Genomic DNA, 25,567 nt, shown 5'->3' with positions numbered 1-25,567 from the left:
CCACTAGGCACACAGAGACACCCACCATACATCACAGTGACGTCTCCCAACTGAATGCAACTCAAATCTAAGTTAGCAGGCAGGGTAATTCTTATGAAGAACAGAATTCTAAGAACAAAATACACACGAAAATCAGGAACCAAGCTTGCTGCTAGCAAGCTTCTTTAGACAACCATGCCAAAATAGCAACTAGCATCTCAGCTGCTATTACCAGCCATATCGGTATCACAGTGAAAGCGTGCTGTATTATGTTAAGCTCGCTGTATTGGCAGAGGCACAAAAAGCTGGGAATAAGCACATGCCCTCTCTAAATCCTGGGGAATAGCTTTCATCTCAATCCAAGAGTGAGAACTGAGCATCAGTGACACAGGTACTCTCAGTGATGTGTCACGCAGCCGACCTCGTGCCAAGGAAAGTTTGTTCAACATGTAGGTGAGTGACTTTTACAACTAGCTTTCTATCTCAGTTACTACAGAAAGCATACAGCAGTGAAAGACATCTCAAGTTGTTCCTATTTTTGGCTTGGTTTGCTCTGAAAATTACTGGATGTCTTGGGGTAGAGCTGGTCAAGACCTATTCAAGAAAACAATTCAAAAGAAGGAAAATGCCATTTCCAACTACAAACTTCATTGGCTCTGACAAAACTATTGTGTGGAAAGATTCATTGTGTCTCAGGTCAGAGAGGTATGGTTGATAATAACCACAGACTGATGGTTACAGCACTCAACGCCACTTCAAGTTCCAAGCTTACAAAGCCTGGCTCAGTTCAGAACCGTGATTAGAAGCTCGTCTCCCACTCCCATCTGCTGCCAAGTTATTAATGTGCCATCAAGTTATTCTGCAGCATGATTCTCTGAAACTGATGACTGTTCAAATGTGCCTAAAAATTACTTGAGAACAAATTTCAAATCTTAAAATATGTATGCAGCAAGGAAACCTGGAACATCTGTGCAGCCCTCCAAATAAGACTAAAAATCTATTGTGCTGTAAAGATGTTTGGTGGAGGCTTTGAAGCTTTACCTGCATTCTGCTTCTTAAGTTCTTATAAATACTCCATGCAAAAGCCCCATCTGACACCACTGTTATTACTGCTTGTGCAGTTTGAAGGCATTTCCTAGACAAATGCCATATTTCAGATGCAGGTATAGTGTTTAGTCAAAAGCCAAGACCATTGGTAAATAAAACCCACAAACATAACCCGTGTTGCATATTTAATTCACCACTTTTTCCCATGTTCTAAATGCCAGTATTAGGCAACATACATCAAAGCGTTCTAAAATGTAATAGCCAAGAATATACTGCTATAGCTATGCCTGTAATGAGTATATCTAAATGGTTTCCAAAATCATAGCGTTATGTAAGTATAACGTACTGTTGGAACAGAATGTAATGTGAAAATCCAGAGCCTTTCAATATCCTGCCCACTCCCAAGGTTGTGTAGATTCCCGGACAGCAGTTCAGACTCAGAGTAACAAACCAGGTTTGAGTTAAAGTCAAATGTGCTTCAGAAGACAAAGACAGAGGCTTTGTCCCATTTTCATATTTAAACAACTCTGTGAAGAATGCCATGCACAGTTAAGCCCACTTTCCTTCTTGCCTCCTTGGTTTCTGTCCCTCTTTGCTTCCTTCACTGCAGACGCTGGGGCTTTAAATCGTATCAACACACTCTGTTACATAAAGCCAAATCATAATAACAACTAGATCTGTGTGGAAGGTGACCAACAAGTGCGTAGCTTGACAATAGTAACTACAAAGACATCATTTCTGAGAGAATCTCTTTGTACTTCAAGTTAGAGCCTCAGATCAGTATTAATGATATCCAAAGTTACTTGCATTTCTTAAGTACACCTGTGTTTAAGATGCACACACAGGTATATTTGAGTAAGTTTTCAAAATAATGTTTTCTAAGACCACTGAAAACAAGAAAGAGAGAGGAAAAAAAAACAAACCAGGATGGAACAGATTTTTGCTAAGGCACAGTGGGATTAGACAGCTTGGACAGCAAGTCTGCAGCAGGAACAGAACCCAAATACTGAAAAAAAAACAATCCAGTTCAGTAGATAATAGAAAATGCTGTGCAATTTATGCTGACGTTAGCTGGTATGAGGCTGAAGCAAGTGGCAGGATTGAGACAGGCAAGCATTAGTGCTGCTGACTCACTCTGCAGCAAGAGATTCCCTGATCGGCCTCATTGAACCAGCACAGCCTTGCCTCAAGTTGTTTTTCCAGCAAGTTACAGAACAAGTACAAACTGCACCGATTAAACTTGCTCTAGGGTCCACCCACCAATAACATGAGGCAATGCCTAATGAAAACATCTTCAAAATGCAAGCAATTTGTTGAGGAACAGAGCTTACATAACTACAGAAAACAATTAAACCTTGGAGAGTTTCTGTATCCCCAGATGTCAACATTTAGAATACAGCTAGCTAAGAGCCACTCTTCACACTTAACAGAAAAAGAAATGGAAGCAAAATGGTAAAATGATTCGCTTACTGCATGCTACCTGAGCTGAATATGGGAAAAGAGGAATCAGAACGGCCTGGGTTGGAAAGGACCACAATGATCATCTGGTTTCAACCCCCCAGCTATGTGCAGGGTCACCAACCAGCAGACCAGGCTGCCCAGAGCCACATCCAGCCTGGCCTTGAATGCCTCCAGGGATGGAGCAATTAGGTAGCAGTTCCTCACAGCCCGGGTTGGGCACCCTCCCAATGCGTGTTCCTGCCCGCACCGGCACTGCCATCCGAGGGCTTCTCCCACGTTAATCACTATGGAAACCAGCGAAGCCTTCTACAGTCAGCCGGACCCGTCGGATAAACACCGATAATAAGCAACACGAAACGAACGAATGCCTGGAGACCATGGGACAAACTCTAAATCATCCCGAATCAAGCAAACGAAACAGCAGGATGGGAAAAACGCGTTTACGGGAGAAAAGAGAAAGCTGCGAAACGGAAAGCCCCGGCTACTCCCGAGATGCAGGGCGGGTGGGCGTGCGGCGGGGGCCGGCAATCCGCCCGCAGAGCCGCCGAGCGGCTGCGCTTGGGTAACGCGAAGCGACTGTGAGAGCGAGAGGAACCAGCCCGGCGATTAATAGGGAGGGCTCGGAGCCGTCTGTCAGCACGGCGCTAATAACCGGGCTGTAAACGAGCGGGCGGGAGAGCTCTTTCCTCCTGCCAAGCCGTCGGGACCGGGTGCTTCTTCCTCACGGAAAGCGCCGTGAAGAACGGGCGTTCGGGGAACGGGCGCTTTGAGAACGACCTCGGCGGGACGCCTCCCGCCGCACGGACGGACGCGCTCACACAGCCGCCCCCGCTCTGCCGACGGCTCCGTTTGAACGGGCCACGCTCGCTCTTCAGCCAACGGGCGCCGCGCTGGGCGCTGACGTCACGGGCGGCGGGAGCGGGGCGCTGTGCTGCCGGCCGGCCCGCGCCCGGCACTCGCGTATGTGCGCGGCGCCCAGGAAGATGAGGGTAAGCGCGGCGGGGCGGCGGCAGGTGCCGGTGTTGGGGAGCGGGCAGCCGGCGGGGTAGGAGCGGCTGGCGGAAGCGGCGCTCCCAGCAGAGGGGCGCGCCCGTTGTAAACAGCGGGGAGCACCGTGAGCGGGGGGAGGTAGAAGCCCCGTCCGATAAAGGGCTTCAGCACGGTCGGCGCCTCGAGGAGCGTCTCGCTGAGGGGTTTGAGACGGCAGTCGGCTTGCCTTACACCCCGAGTAGGAGCTGGCGCGGGGACCGCCGCGGTCCTTACGAGGGAAAAAATGCGTCTGTAGATGGGTGAGGAGTGCTGCTGCGGAGGCTCGGGGCTGCGGCACGTTCCTGCGCACTGCAAGCCTAAGGGAGAGCTGCGGGGTACCGAGCATCCTCAGCACCTGCCGGGGCTGAATCGGCAGCTCTCATTTCTTTCGTGTTTCGCTTGTTGACAAGTTGAAGGCACGCAGCCCCGCTGCTCAGCATCGTGGTGCTGCTCCGGGACGAAACAGCGCTGCCCCAGCAGCACGGATGCCCGCCCCGAGCTCTGCCCGTGAAGCCGCAAAACCCAGCCTAGCGTACGAGCACAGCCTCATCCCTTTCGTCTACATCGGTGCTTTTCCCAATGTGACGGTGCCGGCTTAGTTTCATACAGGGCGAGAGAGAGTCCAGCAGCTCCCCCTGCCCCCTTCTCGCTTCACCTTCGCAGCAGCGTGGGGGGAACAGCCGTGATACGACACATAATGGCTCTTTCCATCTTTCCATACAGTGGCTGCACGTTTTGTTGGGCCATCTGGGTATATTGAGCTTGTAGTCAGCTTAAAACCAACCCCAAAGCCCACAGTTTATTTGCCGTTGGTAACTACAGGATACAGATATAACTTGCGGCCAAGCAGAGGGAGGTGGAAACCCCAAGGCTTTGTGTGGTTTTAGTGTTGCGACAGCAGGTTTGTTTCCTAAGCAAAAATCTCCAAAGAGACTGTTATTAGAGCTGTATGTTACAGCCAGTCCATATTACAGCACGCAGTGCCACGCAGCTCACAGTGTGAGGAAAGGTGCAGCCCTGCTGCTGCAAGTGATATCCATGTGCAGCGGAAGATGCCCTTCTGCAAAGACATCCAGCTACAGAAATGGGGAAAGATTTATTATCGTGAGTCAGGTGTTTTGCCCACAGATGACCTCAAAGAAGTAGGAAGAGAGATGCTGTATCACAGTTGTTTTCTCAGTAAGGCAGAGTCCAGAAAACATTTTGCGTTTTCATCCCTGTTTTATGCATAAGGAGCCAAGGGAAAACAGGAGAGAAAAGGAAAATTGAGCACAGCGAGGAGAATTTTTACAGTTTCTGCATCTACAAGCCCTAGTGTTGTAGTTTCATGAGCATTTCAAACCCAAAATGCAACTCAATTATGTGCGACTGTATGGACTCAGAACACAGCTCTCATGTCCAGGGTGCATTGAAGTCAAGTATATAATTGTGTGTAATGTATGCCTCTGTAAAACCCATGCAGTAAACATACTCAAAACAACCTTGTCTTTTTCTTTTTTCCTTTTGCCACTTCCACAGGAAACTATGCCCCAGACGCCAATATTTTCCAGCATGCTTGGCTCCAGCTGTAGTGGACAAGTGCAGCCTGATACAGAGAGATGCGTGGACCCTGTTTATCAGGATGGGAACATTGTTTCTGGATCATTGGAGGCCTTGATAGAGCGCCTGGTACCCACCATGGACTATTATCCAGATGTAAGTAGGCACTGAAAGGTTTGTTTTCTTCCTGTAGTTTTCCTAAGATAGCGCCAATCTGAATCCTAAACACAAGAAATTCTATCTCCATCCAAATCATGATTAAGATGTAGATTAAAGAAGCATTTCTTTTGCTTGTAATACTCATTCACTAAATATCCCTACTCAATAGGGATGCTCCTTTCTGCCTTTTAATAAGAACACCTGTTAGAGAGATAAAGCCATGTGAACCCAAATGGGTGCCCTGAGAGCCAATTAAAAGCAGCATTAGCCACAATTTTCAGTCCCTCTAAGCTGCTTTACCTCTAATGCAGCCAAGATTAACGTCTAACCATCTCCTACCTAGGGAAGTGGACCAATTCTTTCAGCTGAAACCAGCTCTAGGGATTTTGTTTTGTTTTGTTTTGCCCTTAATTTCCTATGCATCTCCTAGTTAGATCATCAGGAAAAAAAAAATAATAATACAACACATTGATTGTAATTAAAATGCTGTCTCTCTCAGTACATTTCTGTGAGCAAGTGCTGTAATAACACTTTTGAGCCTAGAAATGATTTGGCAATGATTAGATGTCCTCACTGCAGTCCCCCGAAGTAAATGTTGCTGGTAATTCTAGGGCATGATGTAAGATTCTGAATGAGTGATACTACTGAGTGATCACGCTATCACTTAAAATGTCCCTTTGTATCCATCGATGAAAGACATTATTTAAACAAACTGCCAAAAATCAGATTATATAGCGTATATTCCATCCGACCTGTGAGAAAGCAGCATGACAGAAACAACCCAACTCATTCTAGGACTGACAGAGTGACAGGAGTCTGCAGTCAGTGTTGACTGCTATGTAGAACTTAACTGTGGCAGAGCAGGCCATGCTAGCCTGTACCTCATGGAACGTTTCTCCATCTCATCAGCACAGAACTTACTCACTGTGCTTTAACACTGGTCACAATAAAACCTACTTAAGCTCTCACATACACACCACCCAGTTTCCAATCACTATACACAGTAAATACACTCCCCTTCCACATGAGACCCCCCACGAGTTCAGTGGTATAAGCAGCAGAATTTCAAGCAATTATTAGTGAGAGATAAAAACAGGAGAAAATCAGGGTGTCTTAATGTTCTGGTTCAATCCTAAAGCTCTCATTTAATTATGCTTATGTACAATTGCACTAACTTCAATAGATGCTAAGTACCAAATGCTCTGTAAGGCACAGAGGAATGTCCGTACTTAGGCATTCCACTTGACTTTCCCTCCACCCCCAAGTACATGGGGTAGAAAGAAGGCAGAGCTCAAAGAGAAACACAAAATTCAGTATATCAGTTAAACAGCTTTAGACTGCCAAAGGCAAACGTTCCAAGGAATCAGCTCCAGCTCCTTTTATTTAATACTAGTTAATGTAGTTACTTGCTGCTTGGATTTCTGGAATATCACTAAGTTTTTTAAGTAGCTGTTAATGTACATCCCTTATTGTAACATAGAATCTATATATAACACTACTAGTCTGAAAATGGTTCCATAAAGCTAGCGTTACTTAAGGGATCTGTGAGTTATTTTGGAATGTTGTTGGTTTCCATGGTGCTCTCACATAACCTGTGCAAGGGAACATCACAGTCCATGTGAGCACAGAGCCCATCAGGAGGCTGCAGTTCAAATGGACAGCAAACTGACAGCTGAGTGATACAGCAGAAGCAATCGAGGGAATTCCTGGGACAGGGAGCTGGAAAATGGTATTAAACCAAATTCATCTCCTATATAGCAGGACACATTCTTTTAGATAAGTCATATCACCCAATTTAGTTAAAAGAATTAATTTGGCAGCAAGTGGATGAATAAGCTTTGAATGACAGAGATGGAACTGTATTTGAGTCATTTCCAAATGCAAGCTTTGGATTTCAATTCAGATTTCTGTTTATACTTAATTTCTTGCCCATTTCTATTTTTAGGGAAGTTAGAGCGGTAGCCATTTAGTGTCGAGGTGCTGTCAGTAGGGGGACTAATACCTTTTGCTCAAGAGGAAGGTGTAAGCACCTCCCAGCTTCGTGTCTCTGGCTGCACACGCACAAAAGGATAGCAAGGCACCAGCAGTTAAGTTCCATCAAGAGAAGATATTCGGTGTGTTAGCAGAGGTTACCTTTAGTTTCAGGGAAACACATTTACAAATTACTGTACTGCTGCAAATTTCCAGATTAATACAGCTGAAAGCAATGCTTAGAAGGCACACAAAGCTGAAGATTGTAGTCACCTTCCAGATGGAAAAAAAGGGGGTGGAGGAGAAAGCAAAACAGTATCTTTCTGTTCTCGTTACAGAGCAAAACAAAAATGTATTTGCCATGTTGACAGGACAAGAGACAGACAAGAAAGGACAGGAAAGATAAGGACCTACATTTGTATACTGCTCTTTTGAGGTTTGTTTGTGTAGAGGGACTTGCTCAGCTCACAGGAAAATGTATACTTGTGAGACAGAGGAGTTCGAGAGGTTAGGAATGGAATGTATCAGTCTGCAACTCTTGTGCCCAAGCAAAAAACATTTTAAGAAAATATTTCACAAACATAAGACTGAGCAATGAGTGCACAAAGGGATTTTTTTCTTTTTTTTCCTTCCCCAGACAACAGCAGTACATTCTTGGGTCAGAGAGTAACAATTCCTCCTTTAGTCTTGCGTGCTTGCCTTTTTTTAAATATAATTCAGCTCATCTCTTAGCAACAACTTTAGGCACTAAAGGAATCCGCCTTCTTTTTCTCTTGTAAAGCACAAGACCCTTTTTGTGGCAGCTAAGTTGTTCTAAATGCAGAAAGGAATTTTTTTTTGCCTTTTCTCTCAAATACCTGTCACTTTTACGGGGTAAGCAGAGCTTAACTTTCAGTCTCACAGCTTATGGAAGCATTTTTAATCAGTCTTTGTCAAAGCTGCCTGCTTCTTAGCTAAATTGCCTTCTCCAAACCGTCTTCACATGCGAGGGACTGCCTGTGAGAAGAGTGTGGGTCTTTACACTGTTGTAACACCTTGCTAATATATGAGGGCTGCTCTGAAAGTAATGCCTTCTATTTTATTATCTTGATCCACAATGCCAGAAGCAGATGTTGGTGGTATGGCAGTAGAGGCTGAACCTTCCCCTCAATATTCCATTACGTTTTGTTGCTGTGTGACAGATGGCAGCAGAGGGGCATTGACAGAAGAGTGTCTGACATGGAAGCGCATGTGAAGCAAAGGTGTGTAGGTGTGTTGTTAAATCCCTCTGCATGGAAAAAATGGCATCTGGTGACATTCACTGATGCTTGCTGAACATATGTCTCTATCAAATTGTGTTATTGAGTTCTTCATATCTGTTGTAGCTTCCATGGAAATAAATAAGAGGCATTACTTATGGAACGGCCTACAGTGGAGTACAGGTGTAACAAGTAACAGAAATCCATGATCTAGAGAAGACATCTGACATTCGTATGGAGTATTTGCTGTCCGTTACAACCATATTCCTAACAACTGTGACCTGCTGCTAAGCTGCAATGCATGGCTCAGTTCAGCTTCAATTTTCCTTATTGGACAGGAAGTGGTTATTAGCAGAGAGGCAGAGATGAGGCTCAGCCCTGCTCTAGGACATATTTAACTCATTTCTTACTTGCTGTTAACCAGCATAGGCAACACTAGTATCAAAAAAGAAGAAGAAAAGCAAGCTGAGGAATAAGAGCAGATCCTCATGAATTGTAAACCAGTGTGCCTTAATTGACCATAGAAGAACAATTTCGTTTGCCAACAAACTGAGCCCAGTCCCAGCAATGTGACTTGAAAAGTGGAGTGAAAGTACAGCAGATGGGTTCCAGAAATATGATAATTTGTTTCTAAAACTTAGCAGTTCAGCGTGGTCTGGAAAAATACTGCACATGTCCAGTGCAGATGCCATGGATTAAGAGAGAAAGCAAGCCTTGAACGGAAAGCTGTGCTTTTATGGCCACGTATCTTCGCATGTCTTTCCAATTCAGCACTTTTTTGGACGTCATGCACAGCACTATCAGAGACCAAAGAGAAGTATAGGTCATCTAGGTTGCTCTCTTCTTACAGTACAAAAACAGGGGAATGTACTCTGAGCAGGGCTTTCTTGCAGTTACTCTGAACAAACACTATGCCACATCAAACAGGCTCCCACCAAGAAGACCAACACTAGAATTAGTACAACAAGCAAAATTATATCTTTCCTTAAAAAAAAAAAAATCCAGTTTATCAGAGCTAAGGTCACTGACAGGGCAGGGCAGCTTGCATTTCTGTTTCTCGCCACTTCAATGTACGGGCATCTTTCTGTCAGGGTTCCACACTCCCAAGTACACATGAACATGGGGAAGAGATGAAAGTACACAAGTCCATAATTGTTTTTTCACCTCTTTCTTCCTTAAATGGAAAATAGGGTAAAAGCTATGAAGAGCTGCTTCATGTTTCCAGAACAGACATTTTCACACAACAGCTGCTGTATCCAACAGCTAAATTCCTTTCCCAGATAGGCCAGACTCACAGTTCCAAGTTCAGGGATGCACTGATAGAAACAAGCACAGAAATTGGCTAAAAAGAAGTCAAGATAACCAGGTACAGATTATTCCCCCAAAACCAACACTGTTCTCTCTCATATTTTAATTCCCAATGTGGGTTGTATCAGTTGAAGGATCATTCTCACATACATCAGCATAAAAGGTTCTGATACGTTGATAAGTGTCTTGTTTTGTGAATCATTTTAGCTCTTCAGCCTGATGTTCAAATCAGAACGCATATTTTAAACGCCTCTGCTGTATCACAGTCTGTTTCTTCATTAGCTTCCTCCACAAGTTTGGGACAGAGCTAGATTTTCCAGAGATGTGTGCTTAATCTATTACACACTTCATGCACTCACACATTCTCAACACATTGATTTCTAGTTAACTTCATTTATTTCAAAAACAACAACAACAAAAAAAACACTCTTTTTTCCCCTCCCTTCTGATATTTGGCATATTTTAGTGTTAGATTTATGCTGTAGGTACTTGAGAAGTTGAAATATTTTTCTTTAATAGCAATTCCTTGTAGTTAAAGAGAAACCCCATAGTCTTTTCTGGAGTCCGAGATATCACGGTTTATCTATAAGTGTGCTATAGAGACTACAAGCAGCAAAATTCAGTTGTTAATAGCACAGGTGCTATGTTTTAGACATCTGGCCTAAGTTTCCCTGCCTAATCCAAGGTAGTTCACTGACTGTTGGCACACCTGGCTGCGGTCTGCCAAGTCACACTTCTAATATACCATGTGCAGATGGCAAAGCAACAGCACGCTTTGCAAATGTAACATAGGGTAAATGAAATCTGTAGTCAAGGAGATGCCCTACAATTTCCCAACTACAGATTTTGTCAGAAAGCCTCAATAGGAAGACAGAAGTCCTTATTGAGATGCTACTATTGTTACTCTAGCAATTACATCCAATACAGAAGACAAGTCTGAAACACTGAAGCAAGATCAGGACGTGAAGGCATTTGTTCTCACATCAACATGACTGCACAGAGTATCATTTGGAATATAACACATTACAGCTTTTAAAATGGAAATAGGCTATTTCTAATGAGAAATAATAACTGTTGACACTTCCTAGCACTATTCATGCTGAAGAGAGTCTGAAACAGGCCCCATACCGATTAAGTCACGCCTAAAACTGAATTATTGTCATACGGCCTCAATCTAAGGTACAGATTGTGTCAATGATTGTGGGAAAAAAGGAAAAAAACCATACATTAAAAATTATATCTGTGGTTTGGAACACACAGAAGGCAGTTTTCTGTTGCTTGAAGGAGGGCAATCACTTCCGAAGAAATCAAGAAATAACAGTATTTGTGTGACATAAACATCCTACATTGGATGCATTTCATTTGTCTTTTTGGTGAGTGATAACTAGTTAGGCATATTACATTTGGAATTCTGAAAACAACAGCAGCACTCTTAAAGTCTACTGTGTAGAAGAAATGCAGAGCTAGAAAACACCACGACATCTCTGAAAGAGGGAAAAATTACTCAAAGTTTAATGACAGAAAGCTGCATTCCTGTTTTATAGACTAGTTTTTGTTACAAGTCTCCAGGGAAGACAGATGATTCTCAGTGGTTACTCAAACTTGCTTTTTCCCCTCTCTGCTCCCACAGAGGACTTACATCTTCACTTTCCTGTTGAGCTCCCGAGTCTTCATTCACCCACATGAGCTCCTGGCTAAAGTGGGACAGATCTGCATTAAACAGAAGCAGCAGCTGGAAGCCGGGACTGAGGCAGAAAAGGTAAATAAGCCACTGCAGCTGGCAGTGCTAGTGGCATTTATTTCCCACCCTTTTCATTGTAAAGCTAGATAGATTGATAAAGAATAAATTGAAATCGTCATCAGCACTTATTGCTGAATATACTTTTATTTGGGTCTTCCTCCTTGAAGCTCTATTGCTTCTCTGAGAACTACTAATGTAGGTTGTGTAGTAGCTCAGATTGGAAATAATGCAACTTTGCTCCAGCATGCAGCACTGACCTGCAGCTTAAAGCAATGTGTATCTGCCACAGACCTGCCCAGCAAGCTGTTTGGGCTTTTGCCAAGCAAGGTCTGTCTGGAATCTTATTGCAGTCACCCCTGTCACGTTCTCAGAGTTGAGAGCTCTGCTGTAGGTGCATAAAACCTGTTTTTGATGGAGCGTTACAAGTCAGCGTGATGGTAAATAAGGAAATTTCATCTGATGAAAATTAAGGGATGCAGTACTTAAAATAGTAGCCTATGCTTGCACATCTGATTACACAGCTTTACCACAACTGATTAAACCCAACTGGGTGAGTTTATGATATGCACTGATATCCATTTAAGTCTCCCCATATGGAGAAAGTGCACTGAAGGACCTGACTAAAGATGAAGTACCAGAATAGTCCCAGCTGGGATGCAAATATAAGTGGCAGAAACAAGGATGAAATCAGCAAATACTTAAAGATCTGAACTGTTCAAATCCTGTGCTTATTTTAGATCCATTCTTCTATTATGAGAAATAATAAGCTCACATTCCTGATTCTCAGCACATCGATAGTCCCATTTCTTTTTCTCCTTGTAGCAGCAAGACTCCAAGTAGGGAGCATGAAAAGTAGCCCTTGAAGTTTGGCAACAGAGTTTTTGACATCAGTACTGACCTAAGGGCTTCTTTCTTACTTACTATTCCTGTTCTGCAGTCTCATGTTATATCACAACATTCCTCCACAGGATTAAAAAAACCAACACAAACCACTTCATGCAGATTGACTTTTATGCAGGTCGGTTACCTCATCCACTCATTAAGCAGCTGTGTAGCTATGTTGGTTATGGGGTCAGGGAGGACAGATGCAAGAACTATCATTCTGCATTCAGAATAGTTCCCATCACCACCCCCAACTGGCTCACAACTTACCACCCCAAACCTGGTACACTGTAAATGGCAGTGTTTCCTCAGCTCTGCCTAACTAAACAGCAGAGGTAGGAACTTGCAAGAGATTCTGGGACCATCTGAAACTAGGGGTAAAGCTATCTACAGAAAAGTGAAGACAATTGACAGCTGTCTGTAGTTAGTATCAAAATATATCATCTGCAATACTTGGATTTAAAAATAAAGGATTACAAGATGCAACTCTTCTGTGAATGATAATACACTTAAAAGTTTTAAAACCAAACAGAAGCTGGGCAATAAGTCATAGAATTATAGAACGGCCTGTGTTGAAAAGGACCACAATGACCATCCAGTTTCAAACCCCTGCTATGTGCAGGGTCGCCAACCAGCAGACCAGGCTGCCCAGAGCCACATCCAACCTGGCCTTGAATGCCTCCAGGGATGGGGCATCCACAACCTCCTTGGGCAACCTGTTCCAGTGCCTCACCACCCTCTGGGTGAAAATCTTCTTCCTAAGATCTAACCTAAACCTCTCCTGTCTCAATTTAAAACCATTCCCCCTTGTCCTATCACTATCCACCCTCGTAAACAGCCGTTCCCCCTCCTGTTTATAGGCTCCCTTCAAGTACTGGAAGGCCACAATGAGGTCTCCCCAGAGCCTTCTCTTCTCCAAGCTAAACAAGCTCAGTTCCCTCACAGGAAAGGTGCTCCAGCCCTCTGATAACTTAAAGTAGTGTGATTGTGGCTATTCAGCAAATGTATTAAGAAACATCATGGCTTCCACACTGACACGAAATAGCATTACATTCTAACAACAGGATGTGAAATAGAGCTGCTCATATTGCAAAACATCCACAATGTCAGACGTTCTGCTGGCAGTTTGGAAACAGCCCTACAGAAGAGCCAACAGCAAGGTGACGATAAAACACAAGGTTTGGAAGGCTGCCTTAATTTACATGCCTTTCTAGGTGCTTTTCCTGTTATGCCCTTGATTCCTTTCTACCCTCTTAGTATGAACTCTAGTCTTTTCCTGCTTACTAAACACAACATGATTGGAAAACACTACGTAAGATTTCTGACATCCCAATCAAATCACTCCTTTGCAGACCTCCATAGCAAGCACCTGTATGCTTTACAGGAAATTAAAAGCTCCTAGCATTTGCAAACATTTGTTTTTAAACAAATACAAGATCATTTTACATGCAGCATGGAAATTCTCAGCTCCAAGCCATTCTACTTATTCACTGTCATAACTCACTGGAGTATCATCAGCTACCAGCACCTTCTAATTAAGTGGCTCCAAAGCAGGAAATGGCTGGCAGAAGTAGTTAAAGCAGCTCTGATCATGTCTGATAAGAGGTTTGCATAAACAAACTAAGACAAGAAGCTGGCTGACTTGTTGCCCGGGTAGTGTGTGAGCTGGAGAAGTGGCCACGAGCCAGGTTTTGAGGTTAGGAACCACAGTGCTGATCATTTGTTTTTGACATCATTTGCTAACAGAGAAGTCCAGAAGAAAAACAGCTGAGAGAAAAGCAGATTAAAAAGAAAAATGGGATATCTTGGAGCCCTTCTGGACAAACATAAAAACAAAGGGTTTCACAGTTTAAGATATCAATTATCATACACTTGACACTATAGCTACGCTCAAGTTAAATTTCATCCCTTCACATCAAGCTGAACTCTCTAGAAATATGTTAGAAATTAGAGGGACTCAAACAAGATGGTCACAGAGAACAAAAACCCTTGTACAGTATTACTTGATGACCAAAGTACTTAACAAAGGTATATTTCTTCTCAAAACAGTACTTCTGGGAGAAGTATTCCCCTAGATTTCAGAGAACTCAGGCCTTGCTGGGAAAGGCTGACATCTGGAGCACACAGCAATAGAAGCTGTAAGTTTATTGCAAGCATGACAAAAAGGAAAACACACCGTTGCCCACGTATCTGTGATTTCTATCTAGGTTACCACAGATTGCAGGTGGCAAGCCTGTCACGCTGCTTTGGGCTTCATTAGAATGCACCTGAAACTGAAATCTCATGTTTTGCTGAGCTACTGGCTTTAGTGTTGCATTCAAAGTACATCTTTCCCTGAGCATTAATAGCATCAGATAAAACAATGAGCCTTTTACACCTGTAATCCCAAAGAGAAAAACTGCTTGCTGTTGTCCTGCAAAGGATGCCTAGCTATCTGCTGCAAAGAAAGCAAATCACAGTGACTGCTGAGCATTGCTATGTGCAATAGGAAGTCAGTGTTCACACAGAGCTGCTCACATCATAGCCAGAGGATTTGGGGATCTTTGTTCCCCCATCCTCCCATATTCAATTCCAAAAGGTAATAAATAATAATACCATCAAAAGGAATTTTGAAGCAGCTTTTGATGGTCAGTGCAGTAAGCATGTACCTCCTCTGTTAGCTCTGATGGAATGGAAGCACACTGGCTAGCTAATTAGTTATATCACAACAGAATTATTCATTCTTTTAATAATTATAGGCTCCACACATCCTCTAGTGAACAAGCATAACTTGTATTTTCCTCAAGGCAGATGACAATGGGAGTTTAGTGGACTGACAGCTGTAATACAGAGCTCAGACTCTGTCTGGAAAGATGTTGAAGTTGGGTCCCAAAGCAGCAGCACTCACAGAAACCAAACTTTCAGATCTGATCGATGATGTTTTCGGTCAGGAAGCTCCATCAGTTCTTGTAAAACATTATCTATTGGTCTTAAAAGGCGATTCACTGATTTCTTGTAGCTACGCACACATGCCAAAATCACCTTCTGTAACCCCTAAGTTGCTGATGAGGAATGCAACAAGGACAATATATTGCAGATAAGGAGAAGGAACTGCTGTGTAATGGAACATCAGTTTACGCAAGCAGGGAGGTAAACAGATGAAAGCTTCCCCATTTTCCCCTCAGTGTATCACAAGTTGGGTGGAAAATAAATATAACTTAAATTAAGTTTTGATTCTTTTTATTCTTTAAGTCTTCTTAGCACACTCCCCCAGTTTTGCAAGAGCGCTCCTTCAGTTGGAAAGAGCAGCCTCAGTAAATCTATACTATTTGCATTACTGGCATCCAATTCAGGTCTAACTGATGGAAAGCTTTAGAATATTCACAAGTAACAGAAGAACTTAAAAAATGGCTGTCCTTTCCTGTTCTGTCATTGATATATTTTTGAGTAACAGTCAATACTGATTTTCAAAGTCCATTTTTATTTGAATGTCGTGGAGAGAACACAGACCCACCTTTCCTACTGTTTTGATACACAGATTCATATGGAGGGTCTGATAAATTCTGTAGAACAGAAGTGTCTTTATGAACCTCTCTCACAAGCTATACCTGGTACATGCTGCATTAGGTATGCATTTGAAATGAAACATGAAGGTACCGCTGCCCCAGATGGCAGAAATCAAACTCAAGTCCCATTGGCTTTAATCAAATAAGATACTTAAACTATCCTGTCATCTTCCTGGCTCTATACAATTAACCTTGAAAATATCTTCAAAGCACTTGCTAAGAGACACGACCAAGCTATCCTGAGTGGGGGCTAAATCATATTGTTCAGAAGTATGGTTCAAGTTCAGTGTGTTCTTTTTTCTCCCTTTCATTTGCCACGAGTGCAAAGCATTTTCAAGCTTGTCTAAATTTATGTAAGCCTTCATCAGGTTCTGCTGTCAGAAAGGTCTATGGTCAGTAATTAACTCCGTATTTCTTTCTAGGCAAAGCTGAAGTCCTTCGCTGCCAAAATCATCCAGCTCCTGAAGGAATGGACTGAAACTTTCCCCTACGATTTCCAAGATGAAAAATCCATGAAGGAGTTGAAGGAGATTGCTCACAGGATCACCCAGTGTGATGAGGTAGGGATGGAGGGGCAGGAGAAAAAACGTTAAGTTGGAAAACAGTATTTGTGTCCACCTTCACAGGTGATTCATTGTGGCACAAACTGTTGGTCCTATGCACAGGGTTTTCTGAATGGACTACAGCAGCAGCTACTAGGCTGCCCTGTAGCTGCAGGACAAAGGCTGAGTAATTAAGTTAATGGTCCATTAGCAAGAACTATGTATAATCACCAAGTGTAAGAGACAAAACTCACAGCAATATGAAAAAAGATGCAGAAGGAGAAAGAACAGTGATGCTAATGGCACGATGTAGTTAACTTGCATACTGAATTACATGCCATCCTTTGTGCTTTGCTACTGCTCTGCGTTCAAGTCCCACAGAAACATCAACTAGTTTGTAGAAGCATAGAATGGCCTGGGTTGGAAGAGACCTTAAAGATTATGTAGTTCCAACCCTCTGCCATGGGCAGGCACCAGATCAGGGTGTCCAGAGCGCCAGCCTAGCATTGAACACCTCCAGGGATGGGGCAACCAAAACTTTGCCAAGCAACCTCTTCCAGCACCTCACCGCCTGAGATAGGTCAGTGTCCTCCAGCTCAAAAAGATACTTATGAGGGACTTCTAGGGTGCCACGCACAGTATTTTCACAAAGGATGTTCTTTGAGCTATGCTAGCCAGCCAGTCATTAATCCGACCAGGTCTGAGTTTACAGTCTAGGGAGGGGGGAGGATGGGGAAACAAAAGCACCCTTGAACTCCCAAGAAGGGCAAGGGAATCATCTGTAATGTGTTTGTGTGAACATGAAGGGTTACTTTGCAGAAATTTCTCCTTCTTTTGAAGGCCAAAACTTCAAGATACTTTTGAGAACAATTAGCAGGAAATGGGAAGACAATTGTACTGTAAGCTGTTTTTGTTGATCCAAGCACAGAGAAAATGAAGAGCAACAGGTTTTTCAGCACTGTGTGAATCAGTGGTAGGGCAGTGACAGGCGTTACCAGGTTGCCAAAAGGAAATATGTCAGTTGTGTTGCATCAGCAAAATTGTTTACTTGGCTGCTGCTAAATGTCACTGCCTTAGTAAGAGAAAAGCAGATAGGATTATACTATGCCTTCTATTCCCTTGTAAACAGGACAGAGAGGTGTACCTTGGCAGACATGCAACTGTGAGAGGGAACTTGGCAAAACAGTGATTGTTGAGCATGTATATCTTGGTATTTTATTCATCCACCATTTTAAACTAGAAAAACATTGTGACCTTTCCTTCTTTTCCCCTTTCCTCTCACCTGTATGTATGAATAAATTCTCACTCAGGAGAAAACACCTCAGAATGGCTCAGCATGCTGATGTCTGAAGCTCCTGGGATGATGTTCATTAATTACAGCATCATATTATTTACCCCCTTCACAAAGCTGCAAGTTCATCAGGAAAGAGCTGTGCGCTTCTGTCTTCTAGGAGACAGAACATGATACTGACAAAATAAAAGCAGCTCTTGCTCTCAGTATTTGTTGCTTCTTTCCTGTTCTAAGAAAAGAGCCATACTGTGCTTCAGCAAGGAATTACGGTAACGATTCAGATTTCTTTTTTAAGTTACAATATTGAAGTTTTTCTAATCCCTGTAGAGCACTATTCTCACATAGATGATAGCAGAATCAAACAAGAACTGACACACAGCAGTCACACTCATCCTCATAATACAAGACTGTGTATCAGGCACAGGACTGTTGGAACACAGACACGGACAAGTTATTTTCAACACATTGACACTGGAAATTAAACGCCATGTTACACCTGCTCAGACCAGCTGAAACTTTCAGCTTTATTTTCTGAAGTTATAAGAAAATTTAGGGTAAGACCAGAAAAAGAAGAAAACAGCCAAAACTCTCTAAGAGCTCTGGTCTAAATGTTAAGGTATGACAAATTCCCAGTAGCTTAAGTAACCCATAGTTTTTAACATCACTGCAGTTTCTGCATACGTTTACACCCAGTATATATCTGAATTTCACCTGCCTTCAGATTTGATTCCCTACAATCCAAAGCCAGAAAGTTTTTCTCCTCACAGAGGCATGGCAAGTCAGGCACAGCAGCTGAGGTCAAGTGATTTCAACAGAAAGCTCAGTATAGGGGAGAGCAGAATTAGCTCTCTATTTTAGTCCCCCTACCATGTTCCCTCGGCATTTCTAAGCACTTGTAGCACAATATCCAAAATGGCTCCAGCCAGCTGCTGTTTAGTGGTAATCCAGTTGCTCATCAAGATGAGCTACACTGCTTCCAGCTTTTCATTTTATTCCACTTGGGAGTTGGATTATTGCCTTGTAAAGCAACATTCTGACACTATTATTGCTTAATTATAGCATGCAATATACAAGTATTTGGTAGTCATCTTCTCTCACATCTGCTACATAATTTCCATTATCACTGCACATTAGTGGCTTTCTGAACCATCACAGTCATTGCAGCTCTTTCTAGTGCATCCAGTTGACTGGCAGAAAGCAGTACAGCGTATTGTAAGCTAAGATCTCAACCTGTGGCTAATTTCAAGAGAAATAATTTGCACAAAAGCAGGAGAACAACAGCATAATGGAAAGGAAAAGGACTGTTAACAATTAGTTTTTCCAGCAACAGAGAGTGCAAGGTTAGAGAACTCAAGTCATTTGAAGAGGCAAAAGGAGGGACAGAAGAGTATAAATGCAATTAAGGTTAGCTCCTTGGGGTTGACTTCAGAAGGAAATGTCTGTAGGACACAAAGAGCCCGCTGCGAAAATAATTCAGTGGTTTTAGCTATCAAACAAAACCAAACCTGACTGGGTGGGTTATATATTTTTTGCTGTACCAATCTAAGGGTTGGATCTATAAGGACATAAAACCTGCACAGAGCATTTTAAATTATCAAAGAACACGGATATGCCTAGATCAGTGGAGGGTTTAATTTTTCAAATCCACACTGGGGATATTTTAGGGCTATATTTCTGGATGTGATATGCATTCCCTGGATTCTACACTTGCCAAGTAGACTTGATCATCAGGGAGTCTGATCAGAATGGGAAGGCTTTTCATTTAAATCCTAGAACGGCCTGAGTTGAAAAGGACCACAATGACCATCTGGTTCCAACCCCCTGCTGTGTGCAGGGTCGCCAGCCAGCAGACCAGGCTGCCCAGAGCCACATCCAGCCTGGCCTTGAATGCCTCCAGGGATGGGGCATCCACAACCTCCTTGGGCAACCTGTTCCAGTGCCTCACCACCCTCTGCGTGAAAACTTCCTCCTAATATCTAACCTAAGCCTCCCCTGTCTCAGTTTAAAACCATTCCCCCTTGTCCTATCACTATCCACCCTCATAAACAGTCAATCCCCCTCCTGTTTATATCCTTCCTAAGCATATAAATGTATGCAAAAATTATATGGTATAAGAAGTTGTGTCTGGCTTTCTTATAGGAAAATGGCACGGTGAAAAAGATCATTAGCCAGATGACACAGAACCTCCTGATGGCTCTCTCTGCACGGAGCCAATACCAGGAAATCAAAGAGAAATTCCGGCAACCTGCTACGGACAAAGGCACCATCCTCAAAACCAAGCCACAGTCTACTCAAAAGGACATTCTGAGTGTGTGCTGTGACCCTCTGATCTTGGCACAACAGCTAACCCATATTGAACTGGTGAGACATAAGTTTGCGAGAGTTATTTTGTTTTCCATTTATTAAATATTTATCTACTCGCTGTATTTTGCTGCAGGGTTCAGTGATAGCCCCTAATGCGTTCATTAAATAATATACCAAGTGATGAATGAGAACATCTAGATAACTTCCATATAAACACTTGGTATTTATGAGTAAAGAAAGCTTAAAGAATATTAAAGTTATAAAACTGCCTAATAACTTAGGTCTTATTGGTGAACTGAACTCTGTCTGCCTGTACAATGACAATCTCTAATCTTTCTGACTCAGGAACGGGTGAGCAACATTTACCCAGAGGATCTGATGCAGATTGTCAGCCACATGGACTCTCTGGATAATCACAAGGTACACAAAGGGGTACAGGGAAAAACAGAAGTAAAGACTGATCAGGATTCCTGTATGCTTTGTGCATGAAGGGTTTTCATTTCCTAACCTTCTTTAAGCTCGTGCCTTAAACAAAATCCAATAAGATTTTGAATAAGACAAAGCAATATCCCTTGGTATACCAACCTCATCACAATGAAGATTAATAAATACATGGTCTTTTCTCTTGCAGTGCCGAGGCGATGTTACCAAAACCTACAATTTGGAGGCCTATGACAACTGGTTCAACTGTCTTAGCATGCTGGTGGCCACTGAGATTTGCAGGGTAGGTACGAGCAGAAGATAAGATTGAAAAATAATCTTGTCCTTAAGCACAAGTGGTAGGTAGTGGTCTAAAAGAGATTTAAACAGAAGCAATGTAATTAAAGATAATTGCATCATTCAAGCATTAAATTATTTGCATGCTTTTGTTTAAGAGCAGAAGATTAAGAGTTCACAGCTATATTTGCCCTTGCAAGTGTTCTCCAGTTTTGGGTAGCTCCCATAGTAACAGACACGTAGCAAGATGAAAGTTGCATGGAGTTTGAGTTGGAAGTTTAAAATTGTTATGTATTTATTTTCAAATGCATGCATGAATTTCTATGATAGGCATCTATACAGAATATAAGGGGAAAAGAATATCAAGACGTGGCCATTATTCCTCTTCACATCCAGGCTACACACCCTGTTCTTAAGTCTGTCTGCTGCTGCCTCTTTAGGTTTAAGCATTTTGACATAGATTCTTCTGATAGCAGCTTGATGTGCCCCTTTCCCAGAAATGGGAAGCAGCTGAGAGGTGTCCGGCTTGTTCATACAAGTTCACTAGGACATGGAACTGAATTACACTCTTCCACAACTGGGCAAATAATTGGTAATGGCCTCACATACTATTTTAATAAAAAAAAACATCTTCATAAAATATCCTCAGGCCTACATACTCAGATTGCTTAACTAGATAAAGCCTTGAAGCCTCTCTTCAATCAGCTTGTAGTAACGCCTTCAACCAAAAATGCCAACCAAAATTCAGACCACCCCTTCCCTCTTAACAGATCTTGATTTTTTCCAGGTTGTAAAGAAAAAACAGCGTACAAGAATGGTGGAATTTTTCATTGATGTGGCAAGAGAGTGCTTCAACATTGGAAACTTCAACTCAATGATGGCTATTATCTGTAAGTAACCTGAACACAGATGACAAAAGGCACCACATTTTGCAACCAACTGTCAGGACCACGCTTATACTTGCCTTAAGCTGGCTGACCACACCACACCAGCCCTTCTACAGGCACAGTACGCATCAGTGACAGAGGAATGCTTGTGTGTGGTGGTAGGGTGTTACCTACATCTTCTGTTTGTCAAGCTGAACTGCCTTCCAAAGTATAAGCAAGGTGCTGCCATAAAAGTATGTATTAACCCTATGTTCCTTCAACTCAGTTGCTTGTTTTGTGTCTTTTCTCCCCATTTAGCTGGCATGAACTTGAGTCCTGTGGCACGGCTAAAGAAAACTTGGTCCAAGGTCAAAACTGCCAAATTCGACGTGTTAGAGGTATGTGTAAAGGTCAGACTTGATTTAGAAATCCGTTAGATAGTAATTTCACAGTGATGGTCTGGATTAAATCAAGTCAGAGATCACAGAGGCTCACAGATCTGTGACCTCTGTCAATGGTCACCTGTATATAAACATCAGGGAGAGCGTTTCCTGAATTCCAAAACTCTTGCTTAACTGCAAAAAAAGAGTTAATGTTTGTTTTCTGTAGGCTATCATATTTTCTGCAGGCTACCTATCATATCTTTACCCCCCCAGCATCAAAGTACCTTACATTCTTCATGCAAGTGAATGCTTTTTCGCATCCCATAAAACTGATTAGATTACTCCATCTAGTGGCCTGAATCTGACTGAAAACTAAATTTAATTGCAATCGTTAGATTAATGACAGCAAGTCGAAATAATTATCTCTTCTTACCCCCCAGTAGTCATTTATTTCTTTTCATCTTCGTGTTAGCAATGGAATGAAAGCACAGAGTAAAGCTATTGTGTAACCCTCCTTTCAAACTAGACAAGAATTAGGAAACAAAACTTCTGAATCCAGGGAAATTCCTTACAGAGAGAGTGGTGAGGTGCTGGAACAGCTGCCCAGAGAGGCTGTGGATGCCCCGTCCATCCCTGGAGGTGTTCAAGTCCAGGTTGAATGGGGCCCTGGGCAGCCTGGTCTAGCATTAAATGTGGAGCTTGGTGGCCCTGCATGTGGCAGGGGGGCTGGAGATTCATGATCCTTGAGGTCCCTTCCAACCCTGGCCATCCTGTGATTTCTGTGATAATCCAGACCTGATTACAACATAAGGTACTCTTATTTTATAAGCTTAAAAGGTACCCAGTGAAATCATACAGCATGTACTCCAATAATATCAGGGTTTTTTTTGTTGTTGTGTTTTTTTTTTTTTTTTTTTTAATAATATTTAAGTCATTTTTGTGACACGACTGCCTTTCCCCCCATAAAAACAGCATCACATGGATCCATCCAGCAACTTCTGCAATTACCGCACGGCCCTGCAAGGAGCAGCACAGCGATCTCAGACTGCCAACAGCAATCGAGAGAAAATAGTCATCCCAGTTTTCAACCTGTTTATCAAAGATATCTACTTCCTGCACAAAATACACACAAACCGCTTACCCAATGGGCAGATAAACTTCAAGGTAGGGTTTGTTTTTTTGTAAGATCTATAATGCTTAGGCAAACACTGTGCATTACGGTTTTCAAGTGTCAGATGTTTAAGCATTGCTGTCAACTAGACTAAATGATACCACCATCCAGGGGAAGTGATATTAAGGTCTCAATACCAAGTTTCTGTGAAAGACCAGTGATCGCAGTTGCTATGTTTGTATTCTGTGTCCAGCAGAACCACACACAATTGCATGTGTAGAAGAGAATCCACAGGACTGCTGGCATTTAATTGCCTTCAGCTAAGAGGTAGGGTTTTAAAACAGAGTTAAAGAGAGGTTAACTTCTGTTAGTTATGAAATGAAAAAAGCACACTGCAAACCATGAACTGCATGAATACAGAAGGAGGTGAAATCATATTTGTAACAAAAGAACTGATAGATGAAGATGGATAAGAAAAATAAGAATTTTGAAGCCAAGACTCAAATGTTAAAAAGTTAATCAATTAAAAACTGAACTTAAATAATCTTATCTTTGCCAACTGAGAAGGGAGATGTCTTCAAGGACGGTTACACCTGTGCAAGTTTTAAAATTTAAAAAATGCAAAGGCAAATACAAGAAAATTGTTTGGAACAGTAAACATTTGTCACTCCGCAGCTGTGCTCCTGGAATACGTTCAGAACCCCAAACTCTGAAAGCTGTGTAAAGGCCACAGTAGAGAGAAATTTCTTCTTCTTAAAAATGTAATAGGAAAGAATAACAAGGAAAGAGGTGGAATAAAGGATAGTAAGAGCAGAAACGTGAATGAGAATGAGACAGAGGCTCTGAAGTTACAGAGAGGAATCAGTATTTGAAGGAAAAGTGATTGTAAAGTTTTTTAAATTACCTCATGCAGAAATTCTGGGAAATATCAAGACAGATTCATGATTTCCTGACATGGAAGCAGGTCGAGTGTCCTTTTGAAAAGGACAAGAAGATCCAGAGTTATCTACTCACTGCACCCATTTACAGTGAAGAAGGTAAAAACCCTTACTGAACATTATATCGTCTTCCTATTTAAAGTACAGAGTGAACAGTTAGCAGACAAGAACAATATTTCATAAGTATGTATTAGCAGTTCCACATTGGCTCCTGATAGGAGTAAACCTCACTAGTAAAGTCTTAAATTACAACTGTTATATTATTTTATATTGGTTTCTTTTAAAGAATCCAATTGTTCTTTTCTTATTTACCAGCTCTGTTTATTGCATCTTTTGAAAGTGAAGGTCCAGAAAACCACATGGAAAAAGACAGCTGGAAAACACTCAGGTAAGAAGCTTCCTCAGCATGAGATTTTTACAGACACACATACATACTTGTGAACTCTTCATAAGCACTGTCGCACATTCAACTCAGCTTTATCTGCAGCCTGAGAACATCAAAAAACAGGTACAAAAGAGTGAGCTTTTTTGGAAAAAAAAAAAAAAAGTGAAAAGAAACTTCTTTGAAAAAGTGAAAAGATTCCCGCCTGCTTGCATGTCCATCCAGTAAATAATTCCATTTTGGCCTAAATGTACTTCATTTCTTTCAAAATTCAGATCCGATTAAAAAAAAATATAGAATTCTGATAAAACTTCTCTAGTCAACTCAGGCTCCAAGAGCACTGCTTGAGACCATGAGAGAACATACTCAGTTCAGGCTATCAGACATAGTCCTAGAGTCTGTATTTGAGTCTCTATTGTACTGCAAGCAATAGTTGAAAACGAGGAGGGAACTTATGTCACTTGCCTGAGCACATTCTGAAGGCTACAAAGGTTATATCTTTATTTCAAGTCAGTATTATTTTGGAATTTAGAGAGATAAACTAATTTGTAATTGTTGAAAAATCAACCCTTTCATATAATCCTAGAATGTCCTGGGTTGAAAAGGACCACAATGATCATCCAGTTCCAACCCCCTGCTATGTGCACGGTCACCAACCGGCAGACCAGGCTGCCCTTTTCGTATCACTCCTCCCCCATAAACAGCCTTTGAAGAAAGGCTTCCAGTTATGGAAGAAAGACAGGTCCATTGCCAACCTTTACCAAAACTGTAAGGACTATCACAATACAAAGCTTTATTTCTATTACTTCTTTCTCTAGGACTACTCTGCTTAACAGGGCCTGAGATTTTTGGATCTGATCTGCAGACTTCAAAGCACACAGAATGAATGTGTTTTTACAACCTGAAAGACTTGGACTGAGTTAAGATGACCTCACTGGTTGAGGTCTGTTTTGTATATACAGTACCTTTTATGAAACAAAATGTGGTAAATATTTCACATGTCAACCTTAAGGCACTTAAGTGAAGGGTTTTGTTTTTTTATTTAAGAAAAAAAAAAAAAGGGCAGGGCCCTGTTCTCAGAGATGAAGCGTATCATGGGAGGTGGGATCCCTGGGGAGACCTTATTCTATCAGC

At 42.2% G+C, this 25,567-nt stretch overlaps 1 protein-coding gene and 1 long non-coding RNA gene across 5 annotated transcripts in view; one reads left to right on the top strand and one right to left on the bottom strand.

Annotated features, from left to right (window-relative positions):
- Positions 1 to 25,511, top strand: part of RASGEF1A (RasGEF domain family member 1A) — a 148,887-nt gene extending 123,376 nt beyond the window's left edge. For 3 of the 4 annotated variants that reach the window (XM_048944684.1, XM_048944685.1, XM_048944687.1), the window contains 12 exons: positions 5,035 to 5,211; positions 11,362 to 11,490; positions 16,322 to 16,459; positions 19,872 to 20,093; positions 20,382 to 20,456; positions 20,668 to 20,760; positions 21,541 to 21,643; positions 21,938 to 22,017; positions 22,975 to 23,166; positions 24,027 to 24,150; positions 24,367 to 24,439; positions 25,252 to 25,511. In XM_048944684.1, coding sequence (XP_048800641.1) covers positions 5,035 to 5,211; positions 11,362 to 11,490; positions 16,322 to 16,459; positions 19,872 to 20,093; positions 20,382 to 20,456; positions 20,668 to 20,760; positions 21,541 to 21,643; positions 21,938 to 22,017; positions 22,975 to 23,166; positions 24,027 to 24,150; positions 24,367 to 24,439; positions 25,252 to 25,276 — 1,431 coding nt within the window. In that variant the 3' untranslated portion in view covers positions 25,277 to 25,511. Of the gene's footprint in view, positions 1 to 3,354; positions 3,477 to 5,034; positions 5,212 to 11,361; positions 11,491 to 16,321; positions 16,460 to 19,871; positions 20,094 to 20,381; positions 20,457 to 20,667; positions 20,761 to 21,540; positions 21,644 to 21,937; positions 22,018 to 22,974; positions 23,167 to 24,026; positions 24,151 to 24,366; positions 24,440 to 25,251 lie in introns of those variants that run through there. The other variant, XM_048944686.1, reaches the window with a different exon arrangement.
- LOC125693166 (uncharacterized) overlaps positions 3,390 to 25,567 on the bottom strand; it is a 28,676-nt gene continuing 6,498 nt past the window's right edge. Inside the window, exon 2 of the long non-coding RNA XR_007377009.1 lies at positions 3,390 to 4,733. This is a non-coding gene — a long non-coding RNA (uncharacterized LOC125693166). The remainder of the gene's footprint in view (positions 4,734 to 25,567) is intronic.

This window comes from Lagopus muta, chromosome 5 (assembly GCF_023343835.1).
Source record: "Lagopus muta isolate bLagMut1 chromosome 5, bLagMut1 primary, whole genome shotgun sequence".
Classification (NCBI taxonomy): domain Eukaryota; kingdom Metazoa; phylum Chordata; class Aves; order Galliformes; family Phasianidae; genus Lagopus; species Lagopus muta.
The sequence above is the reverse complement of the archived record's forward strand: the minus strand, read 5'-3'. Positions and strand labels throughout refer to the sequence as shown.